Below are 14,315 nucleotides of genomic sequence, written 5' to 3'. Positions count from 1 at the left end.
CCAACCCCCGCCCCAGCCCAGAGCCTGCACTCCGCACCCAAACTTCCTCCCAGAGCCTGCACACCTCACCCCCTCCCCCACCCCAACCCCAGCCCAGAGCCCCCTGCCACAAACAAGGTACCTCACTTTATTTTCATTTACTTCCCATTACTTATAATATAGGAGGAGGAGGAGGAGGAAGGAAAAAAGAATGAAAAATGGGGGGGGGGGATAAGAGAGGATGTTCTTTTTCTTGGCTGGGTCCAGAGGTGGGTCCCCCAAAAATGCAGCTGCACATAGGGCTCCATTAACTCTAAATCTGCCACTGCCTTTTCCCTAAATAATAATTAACATCAAGAATGTGTGCTGTATAACTGAAAAACTAAGATGTCCATGTATCTCAGATAAGTGGTTACGCTCACTTATCGTACCAGGAGAGGCAAACTTAAGGAATAAATCAATAAATTTTAAGGGAAATAGGACCCCCTTCGCTCTAATTCACTCTGGTCCTCATAAGTAGCTTTTTGTAAGGCATAGGACTTGGATCCCAGGCATGCATTTTTACTTTCTTTCATGGAGAGGTTTGTTTACTTTGGCAACATTGTGTGTGATGCTTTTGGGAGAAATCCTAATCACCTCCTCTACCAAAAACAAACAAACAAACAAACAAAGCGGGGAAAAGACAGAAGCAGACAAGAAAATATTAATGTAATGGCCTGGTCAAGCTGCATTGTGAAAAGATGAAAATAGAGTAAGACTACTGACTTGCCTGTGGTACCAAGGATCCCAATCATGCAGTTTACAACATACAGGTAACCCCTCCACCCCCCACTGACATAAGTAGGCCTCAAAGAGAGGACAGGGGATCTGCCCACATATTGTAAATTGCAAGACTGGGATCCGGATTCAGATTTTTTTTTTAATTATATACAAACTGCTCTATTCTCTATTTACCATACACAATATATGTCTATTTGTGGTAGTTCTAACCAAATTTAAATTTGTGTTCTACCTATTCTGAATCTGAATTAATCTGACCAACAGAGGAAGGTTTACTTCCCAATTTCTCAAGGTCTGGATCTTTAATAGATTTTTAAAAATATATATGAAAGCTATGAAAAAAAGAGGAAAGGCACTGAATTAGTGGGCTGAGCATTAAAATTAAGATAGGCCAGTCCTATCTACCTCAGAAGGATTTGAGGATTAATTAATATTTGTACAGTGCTTTGAAAATGAAAAGTGCAATAAAAATATGAAATAAAATACATTCCGGCATAAAATTGTGGCTCATGTTTTACTGTGAAAAGCAAAATCCTTGTTTTCCTCTGTTCTACACAACGTATCAATGATCTACCATCCCAGCAAGCCTTCTGCTGATAGCCAAACCCCAATTTTATTTATTTAAAACTCACACAAATTAATTTTCAGATTAAATGGAAGCAAAACTACCAAACAGTATTGAGTGAGAAAAATTTTTTACCAGATATAATAGTGTGCTGCTCATAAGGTATGCATGTGGTACAGCACCCCGTTTCAAAATTTGGGGTGGTGGATAGGTAAGATGACCCAGGGTCATTTGCCAGTAGCATGGAGGTGGTGTTTCCTCTAAAAAGACTAGAGCAGGGGTAGGCAACCTATGGTGAGCTGATTTTCAGTGGCACTCACACTGCCTGGGTCCTGGCCACTGGTCCGGAGGGCTCTTCATTTTATTTAATTTTAAATGAAGCTTCTTAAACATATTTAAAACCTTATTTACTTTACATACAACAATAGTTTAGTTATATATTATAGACTTATAGAAAGAGACCTTCTAAGAACGTTAAAATGTATTACTGGCATCCAAAACCTTAAATTAGAGTGAATGAATGAAGACTCGGCACAGCACTTCTGAAAGGTTGCCGACCCCTGGACTAGAGCATGGGAAAGACTGGGGTTGGTCTTTCCATAGAGGTGTTTTGGCTGGTGTGGGACTAGGGTGACCAGACAGCAAGTGTGAAAAATCGGGATGGGGGTGGGGGGTAATAGGAGCCCATATCAGAAAAAGATTCAAAAACCGGGACTGCCTACCCAAAGAGAGCTGGGATAAGAGCCCAGGAAGGAACTGTTGGGTGAGCCTGCGGATGGGAGGTGAGACAATTGGCATCTGAAGGTAGCTGTCAAGCCCTGGGGAAAGGGCAAAATGGACTGGTGACACCCTGACAAAACGGTACTTGGGAAGGACTAGGAGGTCTGTGGAAAAACCCTATTCTAAGGGTGCACCCAGTGAAAAATGGAGTGATTTTTTGTTGTGTTTCACTAAGCAAGGGAACCTTAATTCCACCTGTGTCGAGCGTGTATGCTTCATGGGACTGACAGACAAGATACAGAGATTGAGGTGATAGTGCTGGGAGGTGGCCTGCGCATGACAGCACCCTACAATACCAAAACTACTAGTCAGCTACCACTGATTTGCTATGTCTTCTTTTACCAATGCAAGAATTTGCTGTAAAAGTAACTTTTTTGCACAGAAATGCAAACAAAATCAGTTACCATTATATGTGTAACCCATACTTAAAATTCTAAGTGTGATTTCCCAAGTAACTAATGAGAAGGATAAAACCGTGTATGACAACTGTTGGTGAGTTATTTTCTTATTTATATGCAGTACTACTGCAGTATTTCAATGCTAGTATATATAATGAGGAAACACCGATGTAATTCTGCATGTACACTAAAATCCACACACAGTGTCTGCATTTTATTTATACCAGTTGTATTATTAATTAAATTTCCAGTAGTGCCAACAATGTGCTTGGTGCTGTCCAGATATTTAGAAAAAGAGAGAGAGAGACAGAGAAAGAGGGTTCCTGCCCCAAAGAACTTAAAAGACAAAAACAAACTGTTCTAAGGCAGTTCCCATCTCAACACAGTCCTTCACAACCCTCCTTATTGAACAGGGCTTCATAGCCTAGGAGGCAAGCTATGGTCATTCTTTCCTACCCCCTCCCCATTTTACAGATGGGATATGTTGTATTAATTTAGATGGAATGAACAGGTTCAAAGAGTCAAAGGTGTGAACAGGACCCTGGGACTATCACTGTCCTACATTAAAGAGATGGAAACATGGAAACTGGAAACATGGAGTTGGAAATATGTTTTATGTACCCCATATACACGTTATTTATAATTTTATTATATACACCTCTATCTGATACACACTATAGATGTACCATTACTGGTACTTCTATTTCAAAGGCAGAGCACAAAAAGAGAGAGACTTGGCTTGATCATTTGTTTAGGACAACTGACATCTACTTTTATTGAGTGGTTATATATAATTGTCCAATTATTTATGGGTTTACATTTAACACTATTGTCACAGCCGACCCGAGGCAGGGACAAGAGGGGCCAGTATGTTTTAAGATCTCACTATCCAGCATGTATCCCACAACTGGACTACATGCCCTACAACCTCCATTGTGCATAAGCCATCCCCAGCCCACTTCTTAGGGTGTTTCATGGGTTCAATCTGAACTCTAACATGAGCTGTGTAGGTCGCAGGCAAGTCCCCAGCTAGTTTCTTGTTTTGGGGCGAGGCGAGAGAAGTGTGCAATGCCTGCACCCACCCAAGCAAATGGCTGCCCTTATCTCTCCTGGGGGCCTGCACAATCTCCCCTGTCCTACAGCCACAATGCATTTAGGCTGAGTAGATGGGTCCCATTTTGAATTCTCACCTCTCCAGGAGTGTAGAGATATGTTTGTAGAAGATTATAATTTAGATATGCTTCCTCATAAGGGACGGTATTATGAGCATAAGAATTTGGAGATGTGTCCTGGAGGTGGGGATTGAGAAGAACCACATAGCTGTGGTCAGCAGTTCACCAAAGATGCTCTCTAGTTTGTTTTATTCAAGTTTTATTCCTTTCTCATTCACTGGTTTGTTATTTAATGAACCCCAAGATGGTTAAATGGTATCAGAAGTGCTGAATAAGGAGGAAACTGCAGTGATTTTGAAGTTAACTCCTGCATTTGCAACTGAAAGCAGAAATAAAGGGAGGCACGAGAATCACGTGGAGCACCAGGCACAGGGGCTTTTGCATGTATCTGGTGAGCACAATAGCTTAAGAAGGGGGGAAAACAAAAATAAATGGTATTGGGGTGCAGAACAGGAGGAATCATGGGAAGATTTAAACTGATACAAGAATCAGTGTTGAAGTTCTATGCATCAGGAAGGCCTATTAAAATTTCAGCAGATGCTTCACAGTCTGGGTTAGGTGCAGTTATTTTACAGAAGTGTGAGGGTTGTTGGCAACCCGTGGCATATACATCCAAATCACTGACTGAGGCAGAAATCAGATTCACATAGATTGAGAAGGAGCTTTTAGGAATATTGTTTACCTGTGAGAGATTCCATCAGTATATTATTTATGGCCAGACAGTGGAAGCTGAAATGGACCACAAGCCCCTGATAGAGTTAGGTAGCAAACCGCTAAATGACTGCACTGTAAAGATTCAAAGAATGATGATGAAGGTGCAAAAGTATGATTTGGTTGTGACCAACATACCCAGTAAATTCATGATTACTGCAGATGCACTTTCCTGAGCAGTGGCTCCCACAACATCAGAGAAGACTTTAGAGACAGAGATGCAGGCTTATCTAGATTTCATTGTAAAGTCAATTCCCATCATTACAGGAACTGCAAGAAATAAGAGAGGAAACAGAGAAAGATGAATCATTGGGAATCCTTAAAGAAGTGATAATTAAAGGGGGGGGTGAAGAAATAAGGAGTTGCTGTCCAAGTATAAGAAACTATTGGAACTGCAGACATGAACTTACTGTGATAGATGGGGTGATTTTCAAGGGCAGTAAGGTTGTAATTCCAATGAGCCTCTGGAAAGAAATTCTACAGAAGATCCACGAGGGTCATTTAGGAATTGAGAAGTACAAACAACGAGCATGAGAGGTGCTGTAATGGCCACTGATCAATCCCAACATTGCTAATGTGATAAGAAACTGTTGTTCATGTTTGAAATACATGCCATGCCAACAGACAGAGCCACTGAGACCTCATCCAGTTCCACAAAGGCCTTAGAAGGTAGCCACTAACTTATTTACCTTGTAATCAAAGGATTATTTAATAGTGACAGATTATTATTCTCTGTATATGAAAATTTCCACACAGCACAGTACTAATAGTAAGTCAGTGATAACTGGCATGAAAGGAATCTTCTCCAGACATGGGAATTTCAGATGAAGTCTTTAGCAATAATGGGCTGCAATTTTCCAGTGCAGATTTTAGATGATTTGCCAAAGATTGGGATTTTCATCACAAAACACCAGGTCCAAATTACCCCCAAATCAAATGGACTTGTGGAAAGGTCTAAACAGACAATAAGGAACCTTATGAAAAAGACTTTTGACAGTGGGGGTGATTTGTATAAAGTGTTACTGAAATACACCCCTGGAGAATGGCTTTTCTCCAGCTCAGCTGTTAATGGGAAAGAGGATCAGACCTAATTTACTATTTACTGATACTGAAATTTCATAACAATTAAAGACAAAAGAAAATCAGAAGCGGAAGCAGAAATATTATTTTGACAAAAGAGCTCATGGATTCCCATCTCTTAACCCAGCTGATAAGAGCATGTCTGAGGAATCACACCTCTAATACTTTGGGACAAAGGGTCCCAATAAAGAGCAGCTGCATCCAAGGTTTTATGTAGTCCAGACAGATCAGGGGGACACATTTAGACACAATCAAAGGGATCTATGAATAATCCCCAAAAGGTTCAACACATTGACAGTAGATATGGACTCTGGCATTTCCCATCAATGAACGAAGGAGAAAGGGTCAGAGCACAAGAGAACTCAGACTCTAATGAAAGGCTGTTACTGAGATCAGAGCTGGAGATTAAACATCCTGAAAGACTGGAGACTTGCTAACCTGCCTGGAGAAGGGGTATTTGAGAAACGCGAGTGGTAAAGACTCGAGAGTGATGTTTGATAACCTCTCCTCTCTAGATAGTTGACACATTAGGTTTATGGCAATGTACTATACTACCTGGATTGAAAATTTAATACATGTGCTAATAGATAGCTGTTAGCAGTTTATATATATGTATATAAAAGTTATTTTTTCTTTAAGAAGGAAGATGTAGAGATATGTTTGTATTAGATCATCATTTAGAAACACTGCCTCATATGGGACAGTATTATGAACGTAGGAATGGGGGGGGGCGGCATGGACTGGGAACACTGCATGCCTGGGGGCAGCAGTTCAGCAGAGATGCTCTCTGGTTATTTTTATTAAAGTTTTATTCCCTTCTTATTCACTGATTTGTTATTTAATGACCCCCCTATATCGTTAGCAGGAGGAATTGGACCGCAGCCTAAAGCTTCTGGTGACCTCCCAAGCTCCTGCTAACCATTGCTTTAAAGCCACCCTAGGCTAACTGAACCCGCTCCGCCCCGGGCCCAGCATCAGCCCGCAAGGGGCCAGCCCAGGAAGCTCAGGCTCTGATGAGGCTGAGCGGGAGGGGTCACCAGACCGTGGAGGGCCGTGTGGCGCGGCGGGAGAGACCAGCTGCCCGAAGGCAAGGGCCGGCGGGCAGTACCCTAGGGCACTGGAGGCAGCCGTCAGGCTTTGCACAAGGCCTATAAAACCCCGGGGCTAGCACGTCACGTCACGCTCCTCAGGCCGGGCTCCCGCCCCGCAGCGTTGCCCCACCCACCTCCACGTCTCTCTCCTCCCAACCGGCTTCATTTTTCCCACGCCCAGCGGCGCTTGCGTCCTTGCCCCTTCTGCGGCGGGCGGCTGCGTCAATGCAAATAAGCTCGGTAGGAGGGGTCGGGCTGAGGGAGCAGTGACGATAGTTCTCGCCTGCCAGCGACGGAGAAACAGTCCCTGGCACGATCCGCGGCAGTGGAAGAAACCATTTTCAGCCCCCCCCCCTCCCCGGGGGGAATCATCTCGCATTTTGTTCCCCTCCAGCAAAATATTTTCTTTAAGGAGCTGTATTCAAGTGCACCATACAAATAAATATTTTCTTCGTTAAAGGAGCAGGCAGGTATATAGTGAATTACTGGGGAGGCGGGGGAATCGCGTTTATCTACCCCTTATTGAAGTGGTAGCGTCCGCCCTGCTGGTGGGTGTCATCGTTCGCCCGGGCCTGCCCGTTCTCGCGCTCTGTCAGTTGGAGCAGCGCGAGAGCAGCCGGCAGGACGGTATCGAACCCTCACTGGAGCCGGCGATTAATGATTAACGAAGAGGAGTAGCGTGCGCTCATGAATTATTAATAAGGGGGAGGGACTCATGATTTATTAAAGAGGTCGACCCGCCAGAAGGTGGGGATTGTGACGGGATCGTGACGAACGTTCCGGAGTTCTTAAGGGTGCTGCAGCCGGCTAGGAGCCGGTACTGGGGGTGGGGGAGAAGGCTAAGGGGGAGGGGAAGAGCCGTGCCCAGCCTCAGAAACAGGCCTATTTGATGGACATGTAATAGGGGACGGTGACAGCCTCTCTTCACTCAGTGCCCAAACTAGCACCGCCCCCCCATAGTCCTGTATAGGGGATTATACAGAGGCCGGGGTCACTATGGCGGGTGACCGTTCCGGGTGCTGCTGATGATTATTTGCAGGATTGTTCGAGGCGAAGGACTAGTCTATAGGGATTTAGTATGAGGCTCTTTTAACCTGATGAGGAGTCTAGAATGTGGGATTTTTTTACCCCAGAGGGGCGATTATTATTGTGGGGAAAAGAGAAATCTTATGCTGGAGGTTGATTTTTTTTAAACCCAGGAGGGGGTTTTTACCCGGTAAAGTGGATTGTCAGAGGCGGGGTTGTCCCTTCCCCCTGCAAGGGGGGTGTTTACCCCTACGCTGGGTCAGGGTGTCAGGGGCTTTACTGAACGGTGGGCTCGCAGACCTAAGCCACTGCCTACAAGGACTGGCAGCAGCAGCCCCCAGATATTGCTTGGCGTAGGAGGCGCTGCCTACACGGGGTCCTTCTCCTCCCTGGCAGCATCAGCTTCTCATTCCGTCCTGCCCCTCGTCACCCACCCGAACCGGTTCCTCCCTCAGCAGCGTGTCCGGTGTGTCGCCACCGCCCTCTCTGTTGCTGTCGGCGGCGGCTGCTGCGTAGCATCAAAACATGCAGGATGAGCTGCTCCTGGGGGTGACACAGCAGCAGGCAGGGAGCGAGAGGCTGGGCAGCGGCCCCGCAGCAGGACACCCCCCTCTCAGCCACCCCTCCTCTGACTTTAAACCCAGTCTCGGCCCCCACCACCAGGATTTAAACAAGCAGCAGCCGCTACCGCCTGCGCCTCAGCTGAGCCAGAAGAGGAAAGAGTTCAAGCAGCAGCAGCTCAGCAGCCCAGCCCAGCTCGGCAGCAGCCACCCCCTGACTAACCACCACTCCCCCGACTATCATCGCCACCCCCCTCAGCAGCAGCACTTCAGCCACCCCACTGACAAGTACCAGGAGCACAGGCAGCCGCGCCAGCTCCTCAGCGCTCGCCCCCCGGAGCAGCCGCAGACAGGGGACTATCCGCCCTACCAGCCGCTCAGCCCTGCCGAGCAGAAGGGCGGCGCAGAGAGCGGGGGCTCGGAGCGGCTCCCCCCTTCCTGCCCGGGGGCACAGGCAGCCGCGGACCCCAATGTGGGGGTGGTTGTCTCCTCCTGTGTGAATCCGCCTCCGTCTCCTCCTCACCTGCAGGCTACAGCCCAGTTGCCCCCCATGGAGTCCCCCCCGAACAGCCACTTGCTGGGCAACCCGGGGACCCTCTTGCCGGGCGGGCTCGGCTCCGGCTTCAGCAGCCTGCAGAGCTCGGAGATCCCCAGCCCCCATCACCAGAGCGGGGGCGGCTCCTCCTCAGCGGCTTCCCCTCCTCCGCCGCCGCTGCCCGGCTTCGGCACCCCCTGGTCGGTGCAGACCTCGTCGCCGCCTCCGCCGCAAACGCAGCAGCCTCCAGTCTCCAGCAGCAGCAGCGGGAGCCAGATCAGCGCGATGCCTCCGCCGAGCCCGGAGTCCGAGACCAGCTTCTACCCGGGGATCCCGTCTTCGATCAACCCCGCTTTCTTCCAGAGCTTCTCGCCGGTGTCGCCTCACAACCCCTGCGCCGGGCCCTTCAGCAGCCCCTTCTCGGCCGCCGCCCCGCCGCCGCAGATGAATTTACCTCAGCAGCAGCAGCAGAACCGGAGATCCCCTGTGAGCCCCCAGCTCCAGCACCAACACCAGGCGGCGGCGGCCGCGGCCGCCTTCCTGCAGCAGAGGAACTCCTACAACCACCACCAGGTGCGGGGCCCGGGAGCTTCGGGGCGGCCGCCAGCGGGGACCCCCTCCGCATGGGGGAGAGCGCTGGGGAAGCCACTCGGACCGTGGGGGGGAGGTCCCCGCCCTAGCGGGGCAAACAGCTGAGGTTTTATTTGAGTCCCCCCGGCCGAAGTTACCCGGCAGCAGGGACAGCGCTGCTGGAGCCGGCTGGTGGAAACAGGGCGGGGCTGCCACAGCCCAGGCTCAGTCTCGGCGCTGCAGCGAGCGCCCTTTGGCGGAGTGGGGGGCCTCGGCCCCGTTTCTCTCCAGCTCTCTCGGGGGGGTCTGGACCCCATTCCTCTGGCCGGGGTGCCGCAGAGCTCCCGTCGCCCGGCAAGGGAGGGGGAGGGCAAACGAATTCGTTTCGGGTTAGAGGTCTGTTGACTGCCCCTTCTTCCCGACCCTCTTCCTCTTCTGCTGCTGTAGGTATCAGGTGAGCAAAAGCGGATTAAGTAATAATAATATGACAGGCCCATTGATTCTTAGTGTGAGTTATACTGATCGATACTGTACTTACTGGGTTTTATAGCTGCTGTCTAGAGGCGTCCTTTCCTTAGCTGTCAACAATTTTTTGTTTAGTTTTGTTTGTAATTGCCCCCAATACTACTAGTGAAAAGGTCACAATTTCAATGTGAAAAGGAACAGGTTTCCCTCCAGAAAACATGTTTGTTGAACTATTAGCCTTCCTGCTTCAGACAAACACCTTTCCTTGTCCTTTGGTTTGTTTTAAGGTCAGGGGTTTGGTAGACTTTTTAAATATACTTTAAAATTGAGAACATATACATTGACTTGCATAGGCAGGTTTGGCGTTAAGTGACTTTAATTCATCTGAGAACTGTCAAGATGAATAACTTTTATTTAGAGTTACTTGTGTATGTGGCGATACAGGCAAATAGCAGCTTCGCTACTGTATTTCATTCAGGTTGTCCTAATTCTCCTGCCTACAGCACTTACTGCACCTACTAGTTTAATGGGTGGCATGGAATCCTCATCTCCTATTGGCTAAAGAGGTTGCTTTTCTTCCTGGTTTTGTATGTTGAGACTAAGATAACGTGTCATATTTTGTTCCATGGAGCTGCTGTTCTCTCTCCAGTTAACATATCATAGTGTGTGACATTTGCATCATGTTAAGGTTTTTTAGGCCCTTCATGGCTGAATATACCATATAGGCCCCATAGTCAGTTTAATTTCTGCTTAATTCTAGTATTAAACTGTGTGGAATTTTACCAAGTAGGTATGATTGGGATTTTATGAAGTAAAGTGTTTATTTTTTTTTGGTAATTGGCATTCAAAAATTGTACTACAAGAAAATGTATGTTTATATGTTCATGTGTGGTAAATATGTTTTAACATGGATCTTATCGCTTAGTTTGCTCTGGTTTTAAACAAATTCCAAAGCAATTAAGAGAGAGGACAGCAGTTCTCTCTAACATTAACATTTGTGGGGAATTCTTTTCACCTCTCACTTCCCTGGCCATTATTCAGTTATGAATATGTCAGTTGTAGGTAGTAAACCTAAACAGTGATGTGAAAGCATAGTTAGCAAGATTAAAGACCTGTTTTAACACTTGACATTATCTCCAAAGTTTGTTTCTCAGTAGAGTGCCTGCCTCTCCCAAAATTCCAACACAAAGCATTCAAGTTTTACAACATAATTTTCTATAATTATATAGAACAGGGGTGTCTGCCTGAGTATCTGACCACAGTGGCTTTACCATATTTTCAGGATAACTTTTATGTCTGTACAGCTCCATCAATACTTATCATATTTAACCTTTTTTAGTATTGCACATCTGGCATCCTTTAGATTGTCATTAGAATTACATTATTTTTGAGATTGAGGTGTTACATTTGGATTTCAGATTAGAATTGGATTTATAGACCCTCTGTTTCATCAAAGGGTGTCTGAAAAATATCCTTTCCATGACCAGCCAAGTTTTAAATACTTTTACTTTGCTTTACTAGGCAAACACAGCTCTTTATTATCACCAGAGTTCAGTGGGTCCACCTCTTGGTAGTATGACAACTATTTCAGTTCGCACATTGGTTTTAGCATAGATTATTAAGTATTGAAGGCAGCAATAGTGTTTTTTACCCATTTTCCTCCTGAAAAGATCTTTTATTTTCCCTCTGGGGTTAGTCTGAATATGTAAATTTTCTTTTGTATAATAGCAGTAGTCCATTGGATATCAAAACAATCCCTTTCTGAAATAATCAAAAAGCCAGATTCCTCGGGTGTGGCAAAACACTTTTGGTTCGCTGATTTCTGCACAGCTATGCCAGTTTACACCAGCTGAGGATCTGGTCTAGTTTGTTACACCAGAAGTTCAAGCTGTTGCCTTTAAAGTGTATCTAAAAATATAAATGTATTATAATAGCCATCAAGGATAATTACTCTGAACAAATAATTTTAGGTTATACAGATTGTCTGTGGGATAATCCATCTTTGTCATTGTTACTTGAAAACATTTTCCTCTTTATGTAATATTTTAGATTGACCTATAATTTTTTTTACCCTGCAACTCACTACTTTCTCCTTTACTCACAAAAAAACCAACAAGTGACCTTCATGAAACCATCTAATGCTACTCTACAGAGACATATCAGTCAGGGGCCTGCCTGCCTATGTAACACGTGACAGATTAGTTACATAATGAAAGTGTGGCAGCTTTTATTGTATTTAAATAACTGTAGGAATATTTTACCAAGAAAGGAATGGAAATCCTAATTTATCATTTTGGCAAATCAGTCTTTTTGGTAAAGCAGTCTTGTTTTATGGTTACTTGTATTCAGTTTTCTCCTTTGCCGTGGATGTTAGTTTATAGGCAAATGGGAACTTCCAGTTTTCGTACTCTTTACAAAAGCCGTTTGATCTTTCTTGAGGTAACAAGCAAACTAGGAATGTTTTAAAAAAACAAAATCGAATCCACTCTTCTCTCTCTCTCTCTCTCTCTCTTTTTTTTTTTTTTTTTAGCCTCTTCTGAAGCAGTCGCCCTGGAGCAACCATCAGAGTAGTGGCTGGAGCACAGGAAATATGTCCTGGGGAGGAATGCATGGCAGAGACCATCGTAGAACTGGAAACATGGGAATTCCAGGAACTATGAACCAAATTTCTCCTTTGAAGAAGCCCTTTTCTGGTAATGTCATAGCTCCCCCTAAATTTACTCGCTCTACTCCATCGCTGACACCAAAATCATGGATTGAAGATAATGTTTTCCGAACCGACAACAACAGTAATACTCTCTTACCCTTACAGGTAAGAATGGTATGTAACTGGAGATGTCTTAATGTTTGTCTTTAATTTTGTCTAGCATTGTAAATGGGTCTATTTAACATATTAAGTGATACTGACAATGTTCATGGTGATTTTTATGAAAATGTTGTACCTTCTAATGTTACAAGTGTACTGTAAGTGACAATTAACCAAAATATTTTCCAGTTTATAAAAAATGCCAGCAATAGCCAGAATTATTGCTTACTGACTTTACAAGAGGGGAAAAGGAGGAAACTGAAGAAATTCTTGCACAGCAACAAGGGAGCAGAAATGCTTTTTAAACTATCAGAAAGCATTTTTCACATTCGTCAATTTAAGACACTTAAGGCGCCTTTTAAATCTGGGCTGCTTTTATCCCTTATTTTTTAATATAGATTCATTTTAGATCTTATCAAATTGTTCTTGTGGACAAGCCTTTTTATACTTTATTTGTGGACCGCTCTGACTCTCTCTTTTTTTAAATTCACCTTTTCATCTTATTAGTATCCTTGCCAATGCCACTTTGCATATGGGTTTTAGTTTTCCCTGACTGGCAACTTTTTGAGGGATGTCCATCGTTATTTGATGACTGGAACATAGAAGCCCTTTGATTTAGAGACGTTAAATGCGAAGAGGAAGAATGGTCTTGGACTGAGGGGGTTCAATTTTTGTAACAGACTTCCTGTGTATCTTTAGGCAAGTCACCTAATCTCTGTGCCTTAGGTTCCTGTCTGTAAAATGGAGATATTTTTTTCTCAAGCCTCTGGCAGTCTTGTCTAGTTAGTTTGCCAATTCTTGGGGGCAAGGATTGTCTCTTGCTATCAGGCCCCAATCTCAGTTGGTAGTATAGCAGCTTATGCATTTACATTTTTTGTTGTGAGGAATCTAAATTTAAGACAATCATTCTACCTTAGAAACTAGCCATTCCAAGTAAACAGCAGATTACTTTAAGAACAATTCTCCATTTTACATCTTCTTTAGGTCTTCCTTAACTTTATTACTTTGTCTTGATTTGGTCTAATATATTAACAAAATAAGTAACCTGCAGGAAAGAGTAGTTACAATACTTGTTGTTCCCTGCATAAGGCTGCCATACCTCTTTTATTTAGAATGTACTTATTCTAAACTAGGTCTGTCTTTGTCATAAGTTTGATCTCTTAACTTTAAACAGCTGCATTTGTGTCACAAAGCAAATTTAATTTTAGTGTACCTGTGATAATAGCAAAAAATTTCAGTCTGGGATTTTTGCATAGCTCTCCTGGTTTTTGTCATTTTGGCTGTGAGTGGACTTCCCATTGGCTCAACAAGCCATATGCCTCTACTTACAAATGGGGCCTGATAGTTGAAATATTGGACTCAGTGCCACTATTAATTTCAGATGCGTTTGATGTTTGCTGGGATTGCATCCAATAATGCATTTCTTTTATGGGAAATCCTGCTAACATCATCTTCTAAAGTCCTACCTCATTGAATGGGCCTGCTAACTGGGCTTAAACAGCAGAGTTTCTATAGTTTTCTTGGTTGCTTGTTTGGGTGGGATGATGGAAAGGATGACACTTTGATACCAAACTACAACTTGACTCATTAAAGACAGAGTTTAGAGTTGCCATCTTGAGATAGCTGGTGCTCTGCAGTGGAAATATCTTTTTTAAAAAAAAACCATTCTGAAGTAGACACCTGTAAAATAATCAATTTCATGAGTTGGGTTAAGAATATTAGTGTTTTATTAATCTGTTTGAACAGCATTGCCACAATATATTGGAGTAGCAAAGAGTCCTGTTGCACCGTATAGAC

General features: G+C 44.5%; 1 protein-coding gene and 1 long non-coding RNA gene across 11 annotated transcripts in view; one reads left to right on the top strand and one right to left on the bottom strand.

The window, feature by feature from the left end:
• LOC120405982 overlaps positions 1–7,053 on the bottom strand; it is a 66,818-nt gene extending 59,765 nt beyond the window's left edge. The window contains exon 1 of one of the 2 annotated variants that reach the window (XR_005599028.1): positions 6,691–7,053. This is a non-coding gene — a long non-coding RNA (uncharacterized LOC120405982). The remainder of the gene's footprint in view (positions 1–6,690) is intronic. The other variant, XR_005599027.1, reaches the window with a different exon arrangement.
• A 328-nt stretch (positions 7,054–7,381) lies between these two features.
• CPEB2 (cytoplasmic polyadenylation element binding protein 2) overlaps positions 7,382–14,315 on the top strand; it is an 89,627-nt gene continuing 82,693 nt past the window's right edge. For 5 of the 9 annotated variants that reach the window (XM_039540054.1, XM_039540050.1, XM_039540051.1 and 2 more), the window contains exons 1-2: positions 7,382–9,250; positions 12,243–12,533. In XM_039540054.1, coding sequence (XP_039395988.1) covers positions 8,108–9,250; positions 12,243–12,533 — 1,434 coding nt within the window. In that variant the 5' untranslated portion in view covers positions 7,382–8,107. Of the gene's footprint in view, positions 9,251–9,400; positions 9,702–12,242; positions 12,534–14,315 lie in introns of those variants that run through there. The other 4 variants (XM_039540055.1, XM_039540053.1, XM_039540049.1 and 1 more) reach the window with 3 other exon arrangements.

The sequence above is a fragment of the Mauremys reevesii genome, linkage group 5 (genome assembly GCF_016161935.1).
Source record: "Mauremys reevesii isolate NIE-2019 linkage group 5, ASM1616193v1, whole genome shotgun sequence".
NCBI classification, from domain to species: Eukaryota; Metazoa; Chordata; order Testudines; family Geoemydidae; genus Mauremys; species Mauremys reevesii.
The sequence above is the reverse complement of the archived record's forward strand: the minus strand, read 5'-3'. Positions and strand labels throughout refer to the sequence as shown.